General features: G+C 41.9%; 1 protein-coding gene across 2 annotated transcripts in view; it reads right to left on the bottom strand.

The window, feature by feature from the left end:
• Positions 1-527: 527 nt before the first annotated feature.
• Positions 528-14,035, bottom strand: part of RBBP7 (RB binding protein 7, chromatin remodeling factor) — a 34,966-nt gene continuing 21,458 nt past the window's right edge. For both annotated transcript variants that reach the window (XM_073665394.1, XM_073665395.1), the window contains 9 exons: positions 11,909-12,082; positions 9,714-9,829; positions 9,469-9,629; positions 5,462-5,588; positions 3,423-3,500; positions 3,236-3,312; positions 2,888-2,945; positions 942-1,052; positions 528-801 (listed from right to left, as the gene is read on the bottom strand). In XM_073665394.1, the coding sequence (XP_073521495.1) occupies positions 733-801; positions 942-1,052; positions 2,888-2,945; positions 3,236-3,312; positions 3,423-3,500; positions 5,462-5,588; positions 9,469-9,629; positions 9,714-9,829; positions 11,909-12,082 (971 nt within the window). In that variant the 3' untranslated portion in view covers positions 528-732. The remainder of the gene's footprint in view (positions 802-941; positions 1,053-2,887; positions 2,946-3,235; positions 3,313-3,422; positions 3,501-5,461; positions 5,589-9,468; positions 9,630-9,713; positions 9,830-11,908; positions 12,083-14,035) is intronic.

The raw sequence follows: 14,035 nt of genomic DNA, 5'->3' as shown, positions 1-14,035 counted from the left end.
AATCTTATACACATGTCCCTACTATGCATCCACTGTCTTGTTTGCCAAGTCTGACCAAAGAGCTGCTCCAGTTCATGGTTGGCACATGCCATAGATCATAGCCAAGGGAGAAACAACAAATTACTTATGGTACACAAGCATACAGCTGACAGCAGAGGCTTGCAACTGTTTTCTGTAATGTAACATTTCCCTGCCTGTTTTATCACAGGAGCTATGAGCCCCTGCTGTATACTCATATTTGAATTGTGCTTCCTCCTGTCCTTGTGGTATGCAAAGACCATGAACTAAAGCAGCTGAAATCCCCCATAAGAACCCTATAGTCATTTGTTGCAGCATTTCATTCTCTACTTGTTGAGCTATGTTAGGAGGCTTATCAACTCCAATTAGTAGCTTTCCATTATCACTAGGTGCATGGAAATTTACCCATAACCTACCGAACCATAAAAAAGTGGAATTTATACTTTCATGCAATGAATAAGGGGACTCGTGGTCACAACCATTTCACAAATAAAGTCGACTCCAGAGACTACAGGAAGAAAACTTTATTCCACCAACCATTTCGCAAGCCTTGTGTCAAATACAAACATAAATCAGTACAATACAATATATATATGGAAAAAGTTAAAGTGTGCTGTATTCATCAATTAAAAAGATAACTTAAATGAACAGCAACCACTTCACACTGCGTGGAAGTCTGCATTGAAAAAAAAAAAAGTGAAAAAAAGGCAACGTCTAAGATCCTTGTGCTTCCAATTCAGAAGGTTGTATGTCCGGCTCTTCATCATTATAAATATTCTCAGCCTGGAAAATAAAAAGCTCAAGAACTTAAAAGCAAGATTCACACAGTCTGAACACAATACAAAGACTCTCACATTTCATATAAGGGGTCTGAGAATATTTAGCAACATAAGCTATATGTGCATCAATCCAAATGAACTTACCATCTGCCAAATCTGCATAATGTTGTCTTCAGACACTGAACAGATAACCCATGGCTCATTTGGGTTCCAGCTGAAATCAGATATCTTTGCCGTGTGTCCTCCATGGATAAACTATTAACAAGGAAATAATTTTAAAAAGGTACATTGGAGCAATTATATTTTCTATACAAGTCAAACAAACCCTTTAAACGACTACAGACTGTCTTGACAGGAGGTAGGTAGCATAGGTTTTATGTGTGGGGGAACGTCATGGGCAATGCAGTCTGAAGCTTCTGAATACTAGCAGGAGCAGATCAGGTGCCCGGCTATCAACCCAGGACCATGAAGAACAGCGAGCACTACACAAGTTCATAGTGAACAGAGCTGATTATCACATTCACCAGATGCCCACTATCATGACAGAGCAGCTAGGTCTCATCAGACCCAGATGCTGAGGGATCATCAGGATGAGTGAGGGGAAAACTGCAAAGTTAAAAAACACAAGTTCATGCTTGTTAGTATATATGAAAAATAATAGCCTAGAAAATTGTTTTCTTAACTCAAAAATACAAGGTTGACTAAACTTTTAAGTATGTAACATAGCTAACAGTATACTACCACAGACACAGTTTATTTTAATGCAGGTTTGTCAAGTTAACCCCTTCCTGGCCAGACGATTTTTTTGCTCGTTTTTCCTCCCCTTATTCCAAGAGCCATAACTTATTTTTCCATTGACCGAGCCATGTGAGTGCTTTTTTTTTTTTTTACTGGACAGGTTGTACTTTTGAATTACACTATCCATTTTATTATGCGTGGTCTTGAAAAGTGGGGAGAAAAAAAACCCAACAAAACAGCACAATTGTGTTTATTTGCACGGTTCATATTACGGCAAAAATGACCAAACAGGATGATTCTCCAGGTCAGTATGATCACGCAGAAGCCAAACATGCATCATTTTTATTTTACTTTTAAGTGGATTTAAAAAATAAAAAAAAAAAAGTTTCCCCAATAATCTGAGCAATTAACATTTCTGGGATATGGAACTGTGTGAGATCTTGTTTGAGTTGATGTTTTTATTGATATCACTTTGGGGTAGATACAATGTTTTGATAGCCTGTTATCACATATTTGTGTTGCGGTGGCCAAAAAAAAAAAAAATTCTGTGGATTTTTGATTTCTTTTCTTGCTACGCAGTTTACGGATCAGATTGATTTTTAATTTTAATTTTTTTATATATTGGACTAAAACGAACGCAGGGATACCAAAAAGTGCATTTTAATTTAATTTTTCATGAGTGAAAAGGGGGATGATTTTAATTTTTCATATTTCTTAATTTTTATTACTTTTGATTGCATTTGTTAGTCCCCTTAAGGGACTTGAAGGGGTGATCATCTAATTGCTTGTATTATGTATAGTAGTGAATCAACAACATTATGTATAGAGAAAATAACGGTCCCCTATTAACACCAGCCATGAGCTGGTTTTCACAGGCGTACGGTAATGACAGGCACAGGGGTCTTCAGCATACCCCTGGTTGTCATGGCAAGCCATTGGTGCCCTGCAATTACATCATGGGCATGTAGAATGATGTGCCTCCCCCCCCCTGCTGGCACATGTTAAATGCCTCTGTGTCAGATTGACCACTACCAGGCATTTGAGGCTGATGGGGGCGGAATAATAGCAATCTGACGGAAACGATGTGGGCTCAACGGGCCGCATCACAGTCATGGAGCCGGCATACAGTGTACCAGTCATATGTTGGTAAGGGGTTAAAGTTGCCTGCGGATCATAAACAAGAGACACAGCTGTAAAAAACAAGACTGAAGGTCCTTCGTGTATTTTCTGGCATTCAACTACAAAATCCTGAACCTGTGAACGCAGCTTTAGGACCAAAACTGATAATTTACTGTTACTGTCCCACTCTCCTTCACGGCACTATACATTCTGATAAGAAAATGGAAGCCTACCAATAGTTCAGGGGGTCCATCCTCAGCATCTTCTGCTGACTGTTCCTCACCGATTTTACTAAATTAAAAAACAAAAAAAACACATTGTAATACAGTGAAACTAAAACCTTGACTGCAGAATGAAAATATTAACCTGTCCAGGCATTGGCTACATTTAAAAAAAAAAAGTATTAACTCAGTCACTTGTAGTCATGGAGGGATATAATGACAATTTTTTTGAAAACTACCCTACTGGTAGAGTAAGTTTGCTTTGTGGCAGCTGAAATAAGAGAAACAAAAAAGGCTTACCCTTACAAACTCAAAGGGGGAAGGGGTGATTGTGTACAACTCCCTTATATTTACACGTACCTCAAATCCCAAACATTAAGTCTGCGATCAGTTCCACTTGAAGCTAGGATAGTTTCATTATGTGGTGACCAGTGAACCTAGTAAGGAGACAGTAAATTAGAGCCACACACAAATGCAGGCTGCAAATGACCATCAACAAGTGACATTATATATCAGCACAACATCAAGCTATATTCAGTGCACACACCTGAAATATCTCATCTTTATGGGATTCAAATGAATGAAGTTTAAGCTTCAGGTTCCGGAGATCCCACAACGCCACAGTCTAGAAGAGAAAACCAGTGAGCACAACACAAGCTTGACCCACATATCAAATCTCATATGGACAGCTGGCACCTACATTTTTCAATCAACCAATAGGCACAACTTTTTAGTCACATCTTGCGATCAGATAGAGACTTAAGTCATATCCAAGCTAAACTTTAGTGAGGTTAGCAATTGCTAAAGCACTCTACTTTAGGTTTCAGGTAATAGTGTGGGGAACAAACTGCAGCTTTAATCGAATATACACTGCTCAAAAAAAATAAAGGGAACACTTATATTCTGTTTAACTCCAAGTAAATCAAACTTCTGTGAAATCAAACTGTCCACTTAGGAAGCAACACTGATTGACAATCAATTTCACATGCTGTTGTGCAAATGGAATAGACAATACATGGAAATTATTGGCAATTATCAAGACACACTCCATAAAGGAGTGGTTCTGCAGGTGGGGACCACAGACCACATCTCAGTACCAATACTTTCTGACTGATGTTTTGGTCACTTTTGAATGTTGGTTGTGCTTTCACACTCGTGGTAGCATGAGACGGAATCTACAACCCACAGAAGTTGCTCAGGTAGTGCAGCTCATCCAGGATGGCACATCAATGCGAGCTGTGGCAAGAAGGTTTGCTGTGTCAGCGTAGTGGCCAGAGGCGCTACCACGGGGACAGGCCAGTACACCAGGAGACGTGGAGGGGGCCGTAGCAAGGCAACAACCCAGCAGCAGTACCGCTACCTCCACCTTTGTGCAAGGAGGAACAAGAGGAGCACTGCCAGATCCCTGCAAAATGACCTCCAGCAGGCCACAAATGTGCATGTGTCTGCACAGTTAGAAACCGACTCCATGAGGATGGTATGAGGGCCAGACGTCCACAGATGGGGGTTGTGCTCACAGCCCAACACCGCGCAGGACGCTTGGCATTTGCCACAGAACACCAGGATTGGCAAAGATGCCACTGGCACCTTGTGCTCTTCACAGATGAAAGCAGGTTCACACTGAGCACATGTGACAGACGTGACAGTCTGGAGACGCCATGGAGAGCGATCTGCTGCCTTCAACATCCTTAAAATGACCGGTTTGGCAGTGGGTCAGTAATGGTGTGGGGTGGCATTTCTTTGGAGGGCCGCACAGGCCTCCATGTGCTCGCCAGAGGTAGCCTGACTGCCATTAGGTACAGAGATGAGATCCCCAGACCCCTTATGAGACCATATGCTGGTGTGGTTGGCTCTGGGTTCCTCCTAATGCAGGACAATGCCAGACCTCATGTGGCTGGAGTGTGTCAGCAGTTCCTGCAAGATGAAGGCATTGAAGCTATGGACTGGCCCGCCCGTTCCCCAGACCTGAATCTGATTGACCACATCTGGGCCATCATGTCTCGCTCCATCCACCAAAGTCATGTTGCACCACAGACTGTCCAGGAGTTGGCGGATGCTTTAGTCGCGGTCTGGGAGGAGATCCCACAGGAGACCATCCGCAACCTCATCAGGAGCATGCCCAGGCGTTGTAGGGAGGTCATACAGGCACGTGGAGGCCACACACAATACTGAGCCTCATTTTGACTTGTTTTAAGGACATTACATCAAAGTTGGATCAGCCTGTAGTGTGTTTTTCCACTTTCATTTTGGGGGTGACTCCAAATCCAGGCCTCCATTGGTTAATAAATTTGATTTCCATTGATGATTTTTGTGTGATTTTGTTGTCCGCACATTCAATTTTGTACAGAATAAAGTATTCAATGAGAATATTTCATTCATTCAGATCTAGGATGTGTTATTTGAGTGTTCCCTTTATTTTTTTGAGCAGTGTATAAAAAAAAAAAGTAATGGGGAAGGCTGTATGTTTCAATTATTAATATGTCCATATTCCTTGGAAAAAGGATGAATAGGTCTCCTGGAGAAGACACCGTGTACACAAAACTTCTCAATACATATTGCAATATTGTCAACAATGCCAAAACAAACCTTATCAGCAGATCCGGTAGCCAGGATAAATTCGCTATATGGATTGAAAGACAAGCAGTTGACTTCAGCGGTGTGTGCATCCACAGAATGACTTGGCTTAGAGGTTGTATTTGACCGTGTGTCCCATCTGACAGATAAAATACGTTGGTTTAAGGCACTTGGTCAATAGACACATGTAAAATCCTGGTCTATGGCTACACTTCTCAACTTCCTCCTGCCTTAGGAAAACCCTGACCAGACATGACTGAATTGACATCACAAAAGCTGAAGGTGCTGTGGGACAACAGCAAGGCAATTTTGCAAAAAAGAATTAGATATATATAACAAAACCAAATGGTGTGACCGCAAGTATACAACATGTATACTTCCAGCCAAATTCCACCAAGAGACTTGAGCAAGGCTTTGTACATAGTCGGAATTTGTCCAGAACTATGCACATAGCATTGCTTGGTCTCCGCACCGACAAAGCTCCACAATGCAAACCGAGGATTCACAGAGTGACTGCAGACTTTCATGATAAGCCCAGAAAACCTCTTTCCACGTGGTCAGTAATAGTACGCACCACGTCGGAAAGGCTGGTGAGCCCACACTGAGCTGGGCACGTCAGCTGATTCTTACAGCCGACATGTGCCCGCAACAGCCGCGGGTGAAATCGTGATCCACCCACAGCTGTTAACATGTTAAATACCGCTGTCAATCTCTGACAGCAGCATTTAACAGCCCGGCACCGGAAGCGCGGCCTTAGCTCCGCCCATCAGTGACCTAGTCACGTGATCACGGGTCACTGATGGGTGGGCATGACAACCCTGGGTCTGCAGCAGACCCCTGTGATTGTCATGAAAATATTGCTATGAGCGCCACCTTGTGGTTGGCGCTCATAGCACAGGAGCATTTCTCCTGCATACAAGCGATCTGCTCGTCGTCTGTATGCAGTAGAAGCAATCAGACAACTGCTGCTTCTAGTCTCCTATGGAGACTATTGAAGCATGCAGAAAGTGTAAAAAAAATGTTTAAGAATATAAAAAAAAAATAAAAGTTTAAATCACCCCCCTTTTGCCCCATTCAAAATAAAAAATAAGCCCCACATACACATTTGGTATCGCCGCATTCAGAATTGCCCAATCAATATATATAAAAAAAAAATTAATAAGATCGGTAAATGGCGTAGCGAGAAAAAAAAATTACAAACCCCAGAATTATGGTTTTTTTTGTCGCCGCAACATTGCAGTAAAATGCAATAACTGGCGATAAACTCGATGTTTTGATCTCAAAATGGTATCAATGAAAACGTCAGCTCCGAGTACAAAAAATAAGCCCTCATCCAGCCTCAGGTCCCAAAAAAATGGGAAACTCTACGGGTCTCGGAAAATGCTGCCATTTATTTATTTTTTTAAGCAAACTTTGGATTTTTTTTTCACCACTTAAATAAAAAAGAACCTATACATGTTTGGCGTCTACGAACTCGTAATGACCTGGAGAATAAGAATGGCAGGTCAGTTTTAGCATTCATTGAACTTGATTACTACATACATAAAACACTGGAATTGCTTTATTGCAATTTTAAATCACTTGCAATTTTTCCCTGTTTTCCAGTACACGATATGGTAAAACCAGTGATGGCGTTTGAAAGTACAACTCGGCCCGCAAAAAAAAAAAAAGTCCTCACATGGCCATATTGAATGAAAAATAAAAGTTCTGGCTCTGGGAAGAAAGGGAGCAAAAAAACAAAAATGAAAATTGCTGCGGACATGAAGGGGTTAAAGGACAATTTTCAGTTTTATTTTAGATTTTTTTTTTTTGTGGGTGAAGCTTAGGAGGATGTGGCCATTCTCAGTCTATCAAGTTTATTATAATCTATACCAGACAGTGGCATGAATTATAAAATAAATCTTTCCAGCTTAAAGGAAGCACGACATCAGCAAATCACTATTAATATGCCCCCATGCTCCTGCAGTCAATTGAATGATAAACAGTGATGTTTGAGGCTAAGCTGCAAGATTTGAAGATTCACACAAGGCAAAACAGTTACCCCGAGTCAGACCAGTACTGCAACCTGGCCAAGTCAGTAAATCATCCATGAAAACATGCCCAATCACTCGTTGGATCGCTTTAGTCTGGTGAAGGCATCTTTGAAATCCTGTGTATGCCAAGACATGAAAGGGGACAGGAATGGTGCAATCTGGACTGGCATCTGGGAGAGCTCTTGCAGTAAGCTTGGTGAGGCCAAGGCGTATGAATGCCCTGTTCATGACAGGCGTCCTGAGCCAGGACCCTACTAACAGGTATGCGTGCACATGTTAAGTACTTGCAGAGATTTTTACACTAAAAACATGCCTTTTGGCAGGAAAAGGTTTAGCAGGTGAAAAATGCTGGAAGAATTGATATGCTGCAGGTTTGAAGCAGCTTTAAAATCTGCAAGGGAAAAATAAGCAGTGTGTGCATGAGACTTCAGGAATCTCATTCACTTCACTGGTACAGTAAAACTTGCGCTTTTCCTTGTTTTTGCCACAGAAAAAAATACAAGATGTAAAGAAGCCTCTAAGGCCAAGTTCCTGTGATGAGTATTTGGCAAGTTTTTGATGTTACAGATTTTCTGCCTTTATTAGGCAAGTTAGGTTACTTGTGTTTTTTTCATTATGGTGGAGTGGTTGTTTTTTTTATACATTTTTAATGCGGTTTGTCTCGTTTTTCATAAGGCTACTTTGTTTTAACAATTCCGGACAATTAGGCTTTGACAAGTCTATTGATACAATCATGTGTATTTCTCCATTGTAGTGCGCTTATTGCACGTCTACACACACTAGGGCAGGAGATTTCTAAAAATCCCATTCACTTTGCTGGAACTGTAAAGCGCTGCATTTTTTGCGCAGTTAAAATATCAAGCATCTAAAACCTCATGGGAACTTTCTGACGGGGGCTATTTTAGGTTTTGTCCCCCCCCCCCCCCATTTTCGTTCTCTTAAGCAGACCCTCGGCTGGTAGACCAACCCATCTGAACCCCATTAGAATGTTACAGGTATGTGGAATGATGCGCAACCTGCCGATGCATGTTAAATTCCATTGTCAGAGATTAACAGCAGCATTTAACAAGTTAAATGCTCCGTTCCACCTGAGGTTGTTCAAGGCAGATGATGGCTGAATAATTCAGCCAGCATCTGATGGGAAAGGTATGGCCTCGGGGAGCCCGCTTCAAAATCAGTGAGCTGGAATAAGACATACCCGTACGTCACATGTCAGTAAGGGTTTAAAGGGGCAGTCCACTACTCAAACAACCCCATGTCAATCACTAGATTTCCCCCCATATAAAAACAACCGCTATACTCTCCTCCGGTGCAGGTACCAATGGAGGGATGTCAGCCAGTGCCTTGTCACCTGCTGCTTGTGAGATGTTTTGTCACATGAGCCCTGCAGCCAATAAGTGGCGGCTTCACTCACCTCCTTCAGGCATAACTGACATCAGGGTGGAGCCTGAGAGGAGCTGCTCATTTCTTCCATGTGTCAGCTTTGTTTGAGGGGAAACTAGAGTGGCAGATGATAAGGAGTTAAAAGTACTGGCAGTGGGAGCCCAGGTGCATGCAACAGCTAGCACCGAGGATGGCACAGCTCCTGTACCCACTCCATCCTTGTGCTTTAAATGCACAGCAGTATACAAAAAGGGTTGAACTGGTTAGCAAGTCATCTTGCATGCAAGACCTGGTTCACATTGGCGTTTTATTGCCATATGATTTGCATAATACATAAATGTTAAATAAGTTTGTAAAAACTGCTGCCAATTTTGAACACTGCACCCACGATGTAATATTTTAAAGAATTTCTAGGAACATTTCTTAGAAATGTTTCTTTACACAAGTGCAAAATTTCATGTATACTTGACATGTGCTGGGAAACTGCACATATGTGATGCACTGCTGCTAAGCTGGTCCTTTCACCTTCAACTGTATTCAGATTAACGTACAGATATTAACCATAACGGATTTATAAAGTTACTTAGCAAAACGAGCACTTACATCATAAGCTTCTGATCGTCAGCAACAGAGCCAAACAAAGACTCATGCAACAGATGCCATGCGACATCCTCCACCACTGCTGAATGACCAGTGAAGATTGCTTTAGCATCAATTATTTTGCCTTCTTTGGGTCCAGCACTTATGTCCCACAAGCAAACGGTCTGCAAACAAAGAGGGTTGTTATTCCTGTATATTTCACAGCAATATTTGGAAACCTCCATCCACTAGCGGATATTAATACTCACATGATCATCAGATGCACTTAGGAGGTGTCCACTCAGATTAGAATTCCATGACAGGCCATAGCCTTCTTTCTGATGACCCCTTAACCTAAGATCAGGGTTACACTCCCCACTGGGGTCTACAAAAACAAGACAATCAGGCAACATAGTTTTATATACAAAACAGCTGTAAGGCCTCGGCAGTTTGAGGCAGCCTCCCCAGGTCATAAGCACACCTCGCCAAAAATACTTGTGTGAGTTAACTAGCAAACTGCTCTTAATTGCGATACACCCCCATCTCCATTCTGGCATTGCAAAAAAACTTTTGAAGCTACTTTGCAGCACAAAAATTTTCATAAAATACTAAAAAAATTCCCTTAAAAAAAACACTATTCTTCCACTTAAAAGGTGTTGTCCAGTACTTTTTTCAATTGTCCCAATGTATTTAGCATGTGCCCATAAGTCTTTGTAATTACGTTGTGTTGCAGTAACTGCCTGTGAGCGGCGCTATCATTGGCCACGCTCAGGCATTGTGACCCCCGGCTGCAGCAGGCTCTGACATCTGCTGATGTCACGTTAACTTCCGGCTGCAGCCGGGGGTGACTCAGTGATGCGCTCCCCCGATTGATGGGCTGAGAGCGGGGTTACCCCACGTGTCACACCCAGCATCCACCACTCTCCCTCTCCTCATTCATTGGGAAAGCGTGCGGTGGATGCTGGGTGTGACGCGCGGGGTAACCCCACCCACAGCCCATCAATCAGGGGGGAGCACATCACTGATGTCACGCCTCACTTGACATGACATCAGCGGAAGGAAAAGCGTGCTGCCGCCAGGGGTCACGTGATGCCTGTGAGCGGCCAGCTATAGTGCTGCTCACTGGCAATACATACAACTAAAGGTAATTACAAAAACACTTACGGGCACATGCTAAATACATTGGGGCAATTGAAAAAAAGTACTGGACAACCCCTTTAAACACCAGAGACAATCTAACATTTTAGTGAAAAGCATTAAAGTATATTTGTCACCAGATTTTACCATACATAATTAGATCTCTTGGATCTGATGCACTTACTATGAAAATCCATGTCACTGCCTAAAACTATTTGAATATTTACTACCTGATATTAACGTGAGCATTTTATGAGTCCAGCTCTAGCTAGAATGCTCATATTAAAACCCGAATTATACAGCCATTCTGACAGGGATTTTCAGAGTAAGTAAACAAGCCTCATCAGGTCTGGGACAAATGAGCAGTGAGATGAGTAATCATTTTCCTTTTTTCTTTACATCCTACGTTTATGTTCTGGGGTCTGAAAAGCCTACAGAGCTTAAGAAATAGTCACTTGGTGGAAAATTGCTGTGACTCTAATTTCCAGAGAAAATCCACATCATTTGGTGAATTCTACATTTTGTCAGATCCGCTCATCCATCTCAGACCTATGCAGATGGTCACCATTTTTCAGACCCGCTCAAGCACCATGTGACTGGAGTTTTGATCTGCTATATCACACAATGGTTACTGAATGAAGTGGAGGTTACTTTTTATAATCTTTTCAATGCAAGTCTATGGGGATTCAGAACAAGGCTCTGCAGGCTCTTTCGAGTCCCATAAACTTGTATTGAGAAAAGTGAATTCACAGCGATCTGGTGGCTAAAAAAAAAAAAGCCATATAGTGAAGCCGGAGCGGGGCTAAAAACAGATGAAGACGCCAACTGGTGAGTATGTAACTACATTCAATATTCTCACATATGTGATCCCCGAAAAAGGGATTAAGAAAAAGTGTTTTAACTTAGGAAAACTTTCCTATTAAATGTTTCAAAGATATAGAAAACTAGTGCAGTTTTGCTAAAGTCCTATACCTGCTCTGACACTGGGTGTGAAGAGACACACTGGCAGTACAGTGGAGCAGGCCACTGCCCTGTGTCTAGCGAGTACAAAGCATGGATGCCATTCTAATAAATGTGACCCAAGTGGCAAACTTCTCAGAAATTATACCACCCAGCCTACATCAATTTATGTCACGTGTCAGGTCATGTGTGATATATGCCCACACAAAGTCCATCTCTTTCAAAATAATTTAACAGGGTACACGAAAGAAAAAGAAAAAAAAACCCTTGTGGATGACTGATTTAACAACCGATGGTCATAATTGTTATGTCCAATTACCACAGTGTGAAGAGGACAGTCAAAGTCTGTCTTTAAGCTGTAACTTACCAGGTTTAGATGGGTGCTTCGTATAATCAAATACCAGCACATCAGATGATGGCGTTTTGGTAGCAATAATACATGGATTCTGAGGCATGTATCGGGCCCGATTCACTTCACCTTCATGGTTGATTTTAATTTCAGTTTCAATTTTGCCACTTACTGAACCGAATCCACCAAATTCTAAAAAGGCACAAATAAAATCAAGTAATGAGGAACTTGCAAAACTTAGATTTCTCACTGAGATTAGGACAGAAGCTGAGAATATGGGGAAAAAATGAAATCAAAATGAAGACAAAGTAAGATCACAAACATAGCAAGCTGTAAATATGCCTTAAAGGGGCAGTGCCAAGTTATCAACTTTAAACAAGTTTTTATGTTTTCTTGTTCACTCGTACCCCCTTCAGGTCATACTGAACAAGTGAGATTATGGGAGGAATGACAAAAAACCCATTGCTGTCCAGCTCCTTGTCATCACGTGCTTGAAATATGTTAGAAAAACACATTGCTGGCCAAAAGTTGAGACTGACACAAATTCTGCAGCTTCAGTGTTCAGATCTTTTAGTCAGATATTCCTATGGTAACTGGAGAATTACATATATTTGTCACTAAAAGTGTAAAAATGTATCAGGTTTATGTAAAGACTCAATATTCCCAGTGTTGTCCCTCATTTATCAAGACTGCAGTTTGCCCTGCCATGCTGGATATCAGCTTTAGGGCCAAATCCTGAGACTTGACAGCCCACTCTTATCTAATCAGTGCTCGGAGTTTCACAATTTCTGTTTTCGTTTGTACACCTTTTTTGGAGGATTCAAATCTGAGGAGTTTCCCGACCATGGACCCAAAATGTCATCATCTTGTTCACATAGCCACTTAGCCATCATTTTCACCTTGTGACATCATGCAGGAAAATCATCATTCATCTACAATTTGCTTCTGAACAGTTGGGAGAAGTCGCTCTTGGATGTTTAGATCCCATTCTTTATTCATGGCAGTGTTTGAGGAAAAATTGTGAGGGAACCCACTCCCTTGGATAAAAAGCCGCCCCACAAATGAATGGCCTCAGGATGCTTTACTGATGGCATCACACAGGACTTATGGTAGTCCTCACCTTTTCTTCAATTGACAATCATTGTTCCAGATGTCCCAAGCAGTATGAAGGGGGCTTCACCACAGAAAATAACACTGCAGGAAGTAGAGGGATTGGCCTGCAGAAAAGTGGGGCAAAGTTCTCTGGTGAAGCCCCTGCAGTGCTTGTTTCCCAATTAACAATTTTTCCCAAAAAGCTGGCAGGCACCCGAACAAGCAAAAACAGCCAACATGTGAAATATTTAAAAGGGTTGTCCACTACTAGGACAACCCGTTCTTGAACTAAAATGTTTGGCCCCAATAAAATAAACAAATACTCCCCCTCCCATGCTGGCGCAGTTTCAGCACTCACAGCAGCTGATCTGACTCCCTCTTCAAGTTCAATCCGTACGTAGGCAGGGACCGTGACGCCAGAGCTGATTGGGTGCCGGACATCACGTGTCATTCCACTGCAACAGAGCTCTGGGACCACGAGTGCCGACACCAGCACGGGAAGGGAGTATTGGGTTTGTTTTTTTTTTATTTTAATCAGGGTCAAACATTTAGTTCAATAAGAGGTTGTCCTAGTAGTGGACAACCACTTTAAGGTTTTAGACTACTGGCCATTCCCACAAATATTGGCAGGTTGGGCAGATGTTAAGGTTAGAAATAGGATGTAAAAATGTAAAGTTAAATATAAAAATTATTTTTTTTTATTTTCCAAAGGGGCATTTTTTAAAAAGCCTTGGAAAGACCTCCCAACAGGTGTCTGTCTCTTGCCTCTCCTCATAAAATTGTGAGAAGCAGGGAGTCATTGAACAAAAGACTGGGAGGGGATGTGCCGTGGAAGGACATACAAGGAGTGAGGTAGCTGTGGAAAGAGGTGGGGGTGGGGAGGCTGACCTGTAGGAGCTGAATAAGTAGATCATTTGTCATCTAGTTGATGTGATCTATAAAGTCGATATGACAAATTACTCAAGCAGTGTTTAATGTAAGATAAGAGCAGAAACCAGATGACAAGCTCATCACAACTGCTGCGCTCTGCACTGGCAGCAGCAATTGAGACAA

Source organism: Phyllobates terribilis, unplaced genomic scaffold, assembly GCF_046119375.1.
Source record: "Phyllobates terribilis strain yellow unplaced genomic scaffold, ASM4611937v1 Scaffold_2__4_contigs__length_985480577, whole genome shotgun sequence".
In the NCBI taxonomy this organism is placed as follows: Eukaryota; Metazoa; Chordata; class Amphibia; order Anura; family Dendrobatidae; genus Phyllobates; species Phyllobates terribilis.
This window is presented reverse-complemented; position numbering and strand designations above follow the sequence as displayed.